This window comes from Amia ocellicauda, chromosome 6 (assembly GCF_036373705.1).
Source record: "Amia ocellicauda isolate fAmiCal2 chromosome 6, fAmiCal2.hap1, whole genome shotgun sequence".
Classification (NCBI taxonomy): Eukaryota; Metazoa; Chordata; class Actinopteri; order Amiiformes; family Amiidae; genus Amia; species Amia ocellicauda.
In genome coordinates, this window is record NC_089855.1 from 34220090 (window position 1) to 34232220 (window position 12131).

At 39.9% G+C, this 12131-nt stretch overlaps 1 protein-coding gene across 1 annotated transcript in view; it reads left to right on the forward strand.

Annotated features, from left to right (window-relative positions):
* Nucleotides 1-12131, forward strand: part of LOC136751412 (MORC family CW-type zinc finger protein 3) — a 54651-nt gene that overhangs the window by 24149 nt on the left and 18371 nt on the right. Inside the window, exon 2 of the mRNA XM_066707019.1 lies at nt 5638-5710. Within this exon, the coding sequence (XP_066563116.1) occupies nt 5638-5710 (73 nt within the window). The remainder of the gene's footprint in view (nt 1-5637; nt 5711-12131) is intronic.

Genomic DNA, 12131 nt, shown 5'->3' on the forward strand with positions numbered 1-12131 from the left:
TAATACTGTGTTTGACCCCCTTTCGCCTTCAGAACTGCCTTAATTCTACGTGGCATTGATTCAACAAGGTGCTGAAAGCATTCTTTAGAAATGTTGGCCCATATTGATAGGATAGCATCTTGCAGTTGATGGAGATTTGTGGGATGCACATCCAGGGCACGAAGCTCCCGTTCCACCACATCCCAAAGATGCTCTATTGGGTTGAGATCTGGTGACTGTGGGGGCCAGTTTAGTACAGTGAACTCATTGTCATGTTCAAGATACCAATTTGAAATGATGGGACCTTTGTGACATGGTGCATTATCCTGCTGGAAGTAGCCATCAGAGGATGGGTACATGGTGGTCATAAAGGGATGGACATGGTCAGAAACAATGCTCAGGTAGGCCGTGGCATTTAAACGATGCCCAATTGGCACTAAGGGGCCTAAAGTGTGCCAAGAAAACATCCCCCACACCATTACACCACCACCACCAGCCTGCACAGTGGTAACAAGGCATGATGGATCCATGTTCTCATTCTGTTTACGCCAAATTCTGACTCTACCATCTGAATGTCTCAACAGAAATCGAGACTCATCAGACCAGGCAACATTTTTCCAGTCTTCAACTGTCCAATTTTGGTGAGCTTGTGCAAATTGTAGCCTCTTTTTCCTATTTGTAGTGGAGATGAGTGGTACCCGGTGGGGTCTTCTGCTGTTGTAGCCCATTTGCCTCAAGGTTGTACGTGTTGTGGCTTCACAAATGCTTTGCTGCATACCTCGGTTGTAACGAGTGGTTATTTCAGTCAAAGTTGCTCTTCTATCAGCTTGAATCAGTCGGCCCATTCTCCTCTGACCTCTAGCATCAACAAGGCATTTTCGCCCACAGGACTGCCGCATACTGGATGTTTTTCCCTTTTCACACCATTCTTTGTAAACCCTAGAAATGGTTGTGCGTGAAAATCCCAGTAACTGAGCAGATTGTGAAATACTCAGACCGGCCCGTCTGGCACCAACAACCATGCCACGCTCAAAATTGCTTAAATCACCTTTCTTTCCCATTCAGACATTCAGTTTGGAGTTCAGGAGATTGTCTTGACCAGGACCACACCCCTAAATGCATTGAAGCAACTGCCATGTGATTGGTTGGTTAGATAATTGCATTAATGAGAAATTGAACAGGTGTTCCTAATAATCCTTTAGGTGAGTGTATATATATATATATATATATATATATATATATATATATATATATATATATATATATATATATATATATATATATAAAAATATGTTGTCTGAGTGAGAATTGCTATTTTAGATAGAGACCATCAACAGAGTAAGACAAATGAACCAGTACTGGAGATAATGTTACAGAATATCATCTGTTATATAGTGGGGGTTCCTTTTCTGCATTATTAAATACAAAAAATATAATTAATCGGAATTAACAGATAATCGTATTCGTGTCCATTTTTTAAATAATCGCTCAGCACACCTCTAGTACCCTATACGGCTGCCCCCTGAAAATGGACGAGTCAAATCATTAGTCAGAGACCCCTCAGTTGACTGAGATCAAGTCAAGCAGTCGTTTTTTTTTGTCAGTCAAATCAAAAGTTATTGGAGTTTTACAATAATTGTAGATGTAGGCCTATATTTTATATTCTAGCAGGGCAAGCTGGTGTGCTTGCACCAAAAAGAATCTGCATGACAACATGCACTGCCTGGTGGGCTTGAGCACTTTGGAAACACAGCGCTGTTTCAGTGCTATGATACGGAATGTCCACGGAAGTAATGTATTGAAGTACCTAATGTCGCAGATAGTTTGTGTTGCTAACAAATACTGAATGTAAAATGTTGGCATAACGTAAAGTAATTGCTCTGGCCCTTGCTCTGGATGAAGGGAAGGCTGAAGCAGGTAGAGAGAGAGAACGGACAGGCGGTGTGGTATTTGTCCCGCCCCTCTTCCACTGTGATTTGATGGCTGGGTAAAAAGTGACAGTGACAAGCGCTGCGTTTTACACAAAGTTTACCATTTTTTAATTCTCGGCAACCAGAAAAAAACGCTCAGTGCTCAGTGCCTTGTCACGCTGCTGGCTTTTTAAATATGTTAAATACACAATGTTTTTGGTACAGATTGGCTCATATGTAACTGAGAATTCAAAACGGAAATGTACCCAACCTATAATGCACGCTGAGCTCATTTAAGTTTTGGTGGTCTACACATACATGCCGCATTTTCTTATTCTAATAGTCTGACACATTCTCGCATGTTTCTCCAATGTTGCCATTTCCTCAAATATTGAGTTACGGATTAAACTACATGGGGGCTACTTATTATTTTTCAACATATTGAAAAATGCTGTAAAGTAAAAATGGACATGCTCATACATTATATTTATCAATTAACTAAATGCAAAGTGAGTGACCAGAAGAAAAATCTATATCAAATCAATATTTGTTGTGACAACCCTTTGCCTTCAAAACCGCATAAATTATTCTAGGTACACTTGAACACAGTTTTTGAAGGAACTCGGCAGGTAGGTTGGCCCAAACATCTTGAAGAACTAACTACAGTTCTTTTGTGGATTTAGGCAAGTCTCGGTTGCTTCTCCGTCTTCATGTAATCCCAGGCAGATTCGATGATGTTTTGATAAGGGCTCTGTGGGGGCCATACCATCACTTCCAGGACTCCTTGTTCTTTATCCTGAAGATAGTTCTTAATGATTTTCACTGTATGTTTGGGGTCGTTGTCATGCTACAGAATAAATGTGGGGCCAATCAAATGCCTCCCTGATGGTTTTGCATGATGGATAAGTATCTGCCTGTACTTCTCAGCATTGAGGAGACCATTAATTCTGACCAAATCCCCAACTCCATTTGCAGAAATGCAGCCCCAAACTTGCAAGGAACCTCCAACATGCTTCACTGTTGCCTGCAGAGACTCATTCGTGTACCGCTCTCCAGCCCTTTGGTGAACAAACTGCCTTCTGCTACAGCCAAATATTTCAAATTTTGTATCATCAATCCAGAGCACCTGTTGCTATTTTCCTGCACCCCAGTTCCTGTGTTTTCATTCATAGTTGAGTCGCTTGGCCTTGTTGCCGCGTCAGAGGTATGGCTTTTTGTTCGCAAGTCTTCCATGAAGGGCAGTCACCCTGGATAAGGGTGAATATTGTTGTTTTTCATCTCAGCATTAAATATGAACCATTTATGATGTGCCACTTTTTTTTTTGTTGTGTGCCCCTAAATTTTGGACTAAATTGAAAAAATGTGTGGCACAAGTGCTCCTAAGGAACAAAGTAAGCGAAGAGCCCTGTGTGCACGCTCTTTGGAGAGTTCCCTTTTAAGAGCAGTGGAATTATTTGCTTATGGTAATGCAATGTTGACTGCATTAATAACCCCTGGGCTTGGCTTTTGGCATCACTTAAAAACTAAAAGAGACCAACATTACATTGTATTTTGGTCGGTATTATTTAATAGACTTCACAGATTTGGCCATTAATAGGCATAGTGGACTAAAGTGTGGGATAGAACAGTAAGAAAAAAATAAGCCCGTGTTTATTTTTTACTATGGCTAAATATTTGGTACTGTGTGAAAAATACCCATTTTCAACAGCGTGGATCTGAAAAGTTCTTACAGGAACGACAGTGTAGATGACAGTGGCCTTTCAACACCTCCTGTGGCAGGACTGTTTTTTCTGTGATTGAATATTGTTCCGTATTCACTTTCTCAGAGGCCTTGATTATTTATCTGTGCTGATTGTGCAATTGATTGCTTTGTGGTAGTTAAGTATTGAGAGACTATATTCTACATTAAAGTAAAATACTGTGAAAGTATTAGTAATCAGTTTGTAACGTTTTTAATTAGCCTTTTGGTTACCCTGACCTTTCACTCTTGCCTCAGTTTAATCAGTTGGAATCTTGCCTATTTTCTCTAGGCCAAATCAGTGTTCAGCAAGCTAGGTAAAGATATCATTGATAGAGGAGTAGAGTATTTTGCACAATACATTTTAATTAAATGAATCAATGAATAACATTGTTTCAACAGAAGGAAAGTAATAAATTGACTACATTTGGATCTAGCAGCCGTTTTAGTGATTTTTTAGTGTATTTCAGTGTATTTTATTTAAATCACTCTAACCTGTACTCTACTAAATGCCTATTCCAATACACAGTATTAAAAAATCCTACAGACACATTAAGTAACTCTGCATTAGTCAGCATCTTACCACAACTGAAACTGATTTAGCACGGGCACTCTAACCACAATAGACATTTAAAGGAGGAGTCATCTACACATACCCTGTTATGATGATGGAAAATACTCTGGTATCACTTTCTTGTTATAATGTAGCATGATCATTTACTTCCCTGCTACCAATAATTTTCAGGAACATCTTCTCAAATACCATTACCAGGAAGTGTATAGCTTAATCAAATTTACTTTTTCAAAAAGCTGAAAACATTATGTGTGCAATATTAATATTATACTGGCTGAAGTCTTAATTTTCTCTACACTTCCAGAAAAATAGTTTTCACTCAAAATGCTTGGTTGTCATAACATTCAAATGTCATAATGACAGAGTACACATTATATGAGATTTCTCAAGTTAGAAATTAAGTTAAAGTAATATGTTTGGCGATGTACCTTTGCTTAAATTTCAAGCCTTGATGAAGGACAGTGAAAAGGTTTAAATCTCAGATATATTTGTAATACCAGGGATTGCTCCTAGAGTGGTGCTGCTATTTTCCTAATACAAAGCAGCAATGTGCTTTTACAATGTGTGGATGAGATCAGTTACCCTGGTGTGTAGGAAGCCTGCTAATCCCTGAAAATTGGCTTTACTGGAATGCTATCCCGTGGAATCCCTTGAGGAGGAGGAGGAGGGGGGTTCAAGTGTAGTTCGTGAGTGTTTTTTTTTTTTTTTTTTTCTCCTTATGGAACCTTTACAAAAGCCTATAAATAAATGGTTCTTCATGGCAATTTCAGTGACACACAGTTCCTCTTGTGGCCGTTGTTAAACCATTATGGTTCACCGCTGACACAGCCTGTTTCCTCCTGTCAGGTCCCCTCAGTCAAAGTGTAATTTTGGTAGCTGTTTCTCCTGGAATGGTCAACGGGGAAAATAGAATACAGAACCAATAGGGAATTGAATAAGTAGCTGTAGAGCTGATGTTCTTTGACCATCAGGCTCTGTCTGATATTTTTCTATCTACTGTTACAATTGTTTATTTTGTTCTGTAATTATTATATAATAATTATGTTCTTTATTTGTGTGACACTATAATTAAAATTGAAAAACAAATAAAATAAAGACTTAATACATAAATTTAAAGACGTGATTTAAACGCTAGTATACAAGTGAAATTATCATTAAATTGGACACAAATGGGGGGGGTGGGAGGAGGGGGTTGACCCTTAAAACCACCACTTGGCTATGTCACTGACTGTATGATGGCTGAACTAGAATATAACTGCCATCATTCCTAGGACTTTGAGTAAAATGTCCTCTTTCAAAGATTTTAATTATATTTTGTGATCTTTATTGATAAACCACCTTTTCCTTGTGTCAAATGTATTTAAAGTTGTCATTCAAAATTGACATTTTGTGCTCCTCACCCATTTTATTAATGCATTTTCTCCTTCTTGTTCTAGCTCTGTCCGAAGTTCTTGCACACAAATTCTACCAGTCACACTTGGCCATTTAGTGCAATCGCTGAATTAATAGGTGAGTCCATTCTGTTCCTAAAACCTACCCCTCTTCTCTGTGTTTGTAGTTTTATTTCTACTTTCCAGTGTCATTTTTGTGTTATTTTTTGTGATGTTTATTATTGCTGCATTTGGGACTTTGTTGACAACAATTACACATTTAAAGAGTGCATGGAAGTTGAATACATTTCCAGTCCTATTTCCTTCCTTGTGCTTTATAGATTCCGAACAGATAAGCCTGGCAATATATGAGAGGCTATTAAGAAAATCATGAAGTGGTCATTTAATAAACTACATGGATCAGAATCCTTACTGCCAGCTCAATTGATCTGAGAATGTTTATTTAATACTAGAAGACACTTGATTTCAATACTCCTATCCAATCCTTCCAGTTCTACCTCTTAATCGGTCTCCTCAGGTTATTAAGACTGCAAGGATCACATGTCTAGGTTAAAATTGATTGTATTCAACAGACTGCCATAGTCAAAATAATTTATCAGGAGTGTCCAAAGTGGTCTGTGTTTAAGATCTTTAAATATGCATTCACATCTCTGTGGAATTTGCATCTTTGAAATGTTTGCATTTGTGTGTCCTTGTCATTTACCATGAAAGCCCTAGAGATGCAAATCAGGGTTCCTCCTCCTAAGCGCAAACCTGTCAACCTATACACATTTTGCATAGCATTTTGATATCAAACGCTGGTAGGCATCGTAACACTGAAATAGGGCTGAAGTTAATAATGGCAAGTGTGCAGAACAAGATTGATTTAAAAACAAACTGAGCAGAGCCAATCCAGGCTCGAAATATGGAAGATTGACAATATGATAGTCACTCTCCCCGGCTTGTAGGCAATATCCCGCCTCCTGTCCCTCAATCTGTCGCTCAATAGGCTACACTGCATGCAGCTCTGACATCGGTCTCAATGCAATATGCTTTGGTGCTGGGATGCAAGTTGAGCACTAACAGTCTTGGCTGTTACACGTGAAATAAAGCATCTCAGTGTTTATGCATCATGAAACACTTAACCGCTTGCAGTAAATAGGAAGGGGGGCATTGATGAGGACTGAGAATTATTTTATTATTATTATTGATTGATTGATTAGCAGTTGCCCTTATCCAGGGTGACTTACAAAATATAAGAGCATTCTAAAAGTGCAATACAAGAAAATATCTGTGTACGTGTGTGTGGATCTGTACGTGAGCAGTGCTGTAGGGACAGTCACAGCAATGCAGAGAGTGGATTTAATGTACAATCATCCCCGAAGTTACATCTTAATTGGTTCTGAGACCAAAGACGATACCACGTAGGTCGAGACACGTTGATGTAGAAGCGTCTCTACTCAAAACCATTGTGACAATTTGAGTAAACTGCAAACACTTATATTAACTGTAAACACGTTATTAGGGAGCTAAGAGATGATTTCCTTACAAGCACCTGTTAAATCAACAAGAGATTGCTATAATTTAACACAAATATTACTCGTTCTCAGCAACTGCTTTGTCTCTCCCTCAAAACAACAACACTGCGCAATAGTGATGTGCAGTTCGCAAATTATTCTTTCTTTTTGGTAAACGATGGGAATCGGATCAGTGTCCACATTGAATCGGTTCTTTTGATTCACCATGCGCGATGCTCAGGAGTCCGGTTACCAGCGCTCAATGATTCACTGCCTCTCGAGTCTGGCTGATTTGTTCGTCGTAACAAGTTGTTGATTGTTAAGAAAATGAAGACTGTGTATGCCATGTTGGTTCCAAATTCCCTCTTCCTTGTGCATGAGAAATAACGTCAGTTACATCATCCAGAGTATAGAGTGCCACAGATTATGGTGTCATAATGAGATTACACATGTATAATGAGATTACACACATGTATATATAATGTGTGTGTGTGTGTGTGTGTGTGTGTGTGTATATATATATATATACACACACACTCACCTAAAGGATTATTAGGAACACCTGTTCAATTTCTCATTAACAATTATCTAACCAACCAATCACATGGCAGTTGCTTCAATGCATTTAGGGGTGTGGTCCTGGTCAAGACAATCTCCTGAACTCCAAACTGAATGTCTGAATGGGAAAGAAAGGTGATTTAAGCAATTTTTAGCGTGGCATGGTTGTTGGTGCCAGACGGGCCGGTCTGAGTATTTCACAATCTGCTCAGTTACTGGGATTTTCACGCACAACCATTTCTAGGGTTCACAAAGAATGGTGTGAAAAGGGAAAAACATCCAGTATGCGGCAGTCCTGTGGGCGAAAATGCCTTGTTGATGCTAGAGGTCAGAGGAGAATGGGCCGACTGATTCAAGCTGATAGAAGAGCAACTTTGACTGAAATAACCACTCGTTACAACCGAGGTATGCAGCAAAGCATTTGTGAAGCCACAACACGTACAACCTTGAGGCGGATGGGTTACAACAGCAGAAGACCCCACCGGGTACCACTCATCTCCACTACAAATAGGAAAAAGAGGCTACAATTTGCACAAGCTCACCAAAATTGGACAGTTGAAGACTGGAAAAATGTTGCCTGGTCTGATGAGTCTCGATTTCTGTTGAGACATTCAGATGGTAGAGTCAGAATTTGGCGTAAACAGAATGAGAACATGGATCCATCATGCCTTGTTACCACTGTGCAGGCTGGTGGTGGTGGTGTAATGGTGTGGGGGATGTTTTCTTGGCACACTTTAGGCTCCTTAGTGCCAATTGGGCATCGTTTAAATGCCAAGGCCTACCTGAGCATTGTTTCTGTCCATCCCTTTATGACCACCATGTACCCATCCTCTGATGGCTACTTCCAGCAAGATAATGCACCATGTCACAAAGGTTGAATCATTTCAAATTGGTTTCTTGAACATGACAATGAGTTCACTGTACTAAACTGGCCCCCACAGTCACCAGATCTCAACCCAATAGAGCATCTTTGGGATGTGGTGGAACGGGAGCTTCGTGCCCTGGATGTGCATCCCACAAATCTCCATCAACTGCAAGATGCTATCCTATCAATATGGGCCAACATTTCTAAAGAATGCTTTCAGCACCTTGTTGAATCAATGCCACGTAGAATTAAGGCAGTTCTGAAGGCGAAAGGGGGTCAAACACAGTATTAGTATGGTGTTCCTAATAATCCTTTAGGTGAGTGTGTATGTATATATATATATATATATATATATATATATATAATGTGTGTGTGTGTGTATAGTGTATATATATACACCGATCAGCCATAACATTATGACCTCCTGCCTAATATTGTGTAGGTCCCCCTTTTGCTGCCAAAACAGCCCTGATCCGTCGAGGCATGGACTCCACTAGACCTCTGAAGGTGTGCTGTGGTATCTGGCACCAAGACGTTCGCAGCAGATCCTTTAAGTCGTGTAAGTTGCGAGGTTGGGCCTCCATGGATCGGACTTGTTTGTCCAGCACATCCCACAGATGCTCGATTGGATTGAGATCTGGGGAATTTGGAAGCCAAGTCAACACCTTGAACTCATGATTCATCAGACCAGGCCACCTTCTTCCATTGCTCTGTGGTCCAGCTCTGATGCTCACGTGCCCATTGTAGGTGCTTTCAGTAGTGGACAGGGGTCAGCATGGACACCCTGACTGGTCTGCGGCTACGCAGCCCCATACGCAGCAAACTGCGATGCACTGTGTGTTCTGACAACTTTCTATCAGAACCAGCATTAACTTTTTCAGCAATTTGAGCTACAGTAGCCCGTCTGTTGGATCGGACGACACGGGCTAGCCTTCGCTCCCCACATGCATCAATGAGCCTCGGCCGCCCATGACCTTATCACCGGTTCACCTCTTTTCCTTCCTTGGACCACTTTTAATGGGTACTGACCACTGCAGACCAGGAACACCCCACAAGAGCTGCAGTTTTGGAGATGCTCTGACCCCAGTCGTCTAGCCATTACAATTTGGCCCTTCTCAAAGTCGCTCAGATCCTTACGCTTGCCCATTTTTCCTGCTTCTAACGCATCAACTTTGAGGACAAAATGTTCACTTGCTGCCTAATATATCCCACCCACTGACAGGTGCCATGATAACGAGATTATCAGTGTTATTCACTTCACCTGTCATTGGTCATAATGTTATGGCTGATTGGTGTGTGTGTGTGTATATAGACAAAATCCCTCCTGAGATGTGTGCAAACCTGGTGGCCAATTACAAGAAACGTCTGACCTCTGTGATTGCCAACAAGGGTTTTGCCACGAAGTACTAAGTCGAAGGGGTCAAATACTTTTTTTCCTCATTAACATGCAAATCAATTTATAACTTTTTTGAAATGCATTTTTCTGGATTTTTTTTGTTGTTATTCTGTCTCTCACTGTTAAAATACACCTACCATTAAAGTTATAGACTGATCATTTCTTTGTCAGTGGGCAAACGTAAAAAATCAGCAGGAGATCAATTTCTGTCAGCTTTTGTTTTCAGTTTCCACTGGCCACGTTCAGCTGCACCTCAGCGTGGCCATGCCGTATCTGTGCACTCCACTCACTGTCATGAGGTACAGTTGCCCTAGGAAGAGACTGAGACACGAAAGGTCAAACCGCATCTGTGACGCTCGGCATTCTGGGATTTAGTGTTTTAAACTGGAGGCTGAAATACCGCTAACATTACAGTGCAATACACTTTGGGCTGAAATGTTTTTATGATATCTAACACAGTCTTATAGTATAAGTTATACAAGATATTCAAAAGTAGAAACCGGGACACATTGAAACAATATATAAAACAAATTACATCACTTAAAACTTCACCTAGTTTATTTTGTTTACCAGCGCATCGTTACTTCTCCCTGTATCATGATCCGATTAACATTGACAATATAGATTAATTTAAGTATCCTAGATATTCGTCCTTATTATTTATCTGTGGGAGAATGAACTGCATTGCATTTTTAAATACCGTGCGCTGGGTTTAAATCTGTCCGTGTAGTCACTACATACCTATATGAAATATATACAGTACGACAGTCACAGCCAGTTTCTTAAGCAAAACTCATACAAAACTAAACACTCTAGGATCCATAACTTACTGGATAGTTTTCACAAATTCAGTGTTGGCATGTTTTCTCTGTATACCTGCAGCTTTATCAATGTGCAACATAAGTCGCATCAATAACATTGCCGGGCATTAGCTTTTATTTGAATGGGATTCCTTTAAAAAAACACCTTTGACACCGTAATGAATGGATCAGTTGTATTAATCGCTAAGTTTTGTAAGGTTGCAGGGTTTGTATTTCTGCAGTCGGTAAAGCGTCTATATTTGGATTACCATTAACATATAGTTCTAGCGATAACGAGGGATTACAAATATAATTAAAATATGATTCTTCATGCAATTGATCACATAAAAATTAGCCTCTGTTTTAAACATTTTAATAGTTTTAAGATAGTGTAAATAGGGGGAAGCTAAAAACCGTGCCATTTAAATAATTTTGAGGTTATTTAAAGCCGGGAAAACGATTAATCTGGAGCAGTTATTAATGCAATATGGAAAAGTGACACACAGGATTAATTTCTTGGCACAGAAAGACATTTTAAGAGTGTTTGAAAAGATCTCGAAAATCCTGCCGGAGTAAGGATTGTATTGCAGTCCAATGCAGTCCTTACTCGGGCAGGATTTTCGCGACCCGACATTACTGTAGTTACAATCTCAGAATGCAGATACGCTGCGTCAGCACGTCACAGTACATGCCGTGGGCCAGTTTGGGACTCGGCTGATATGATATACGAAACTGTGCTGCCTGAAACTAGTTCGGACACAGACGGAGGTGCAGCTGAGCCCTAGTGGAAACCCCCTGGCATGGCACGTCCACGCTGAGGTGCAGCTAAACGTGGCTAGTGGAAACGGGGCATTACATTACAATGCTGGATTATGATGTTCTTTACAAGCTACATACCTGAGTTTCAAAAAAAGTGAGCTGCAGATCAGCATTGCAACAGCCAAAGATATTTGACATAATCTCGGATTCAGTCTTTTGTGCATTACACGTTAGTGTGCTATTAATTATCATGACTTTTCTTCTGGCCTGTTCTATGGGCAGATCAATGAGATGGTACTATATCTTCTATGTAACATGGCTGACATGTGTCTTAAATTACAATTGAAATACAAGGGTGGTAAAACAAATTCCTGCAGGTTTGTCTTTTGAAATGTTCATGTGGATTATATATGTATTGTGCTGTTGTCACTACCAACAAGAGGAATTGTTCACATGTATTATTTCCAGACAGTCCTCATAAAGGGATAACTGAATCTCATACAAATCTCTCTTAAGGTTAAATGATTAAACCTGCAGGCCACTTTGGTTATACAAAGAAAACCTCTTATGGTAGAAATATATGGTTATCCCCAGTATTTACTATTAAATAGCATTGTGAGTATATGGGGAATTAAATATTGCAGATGTTACACGTTAAATGGATT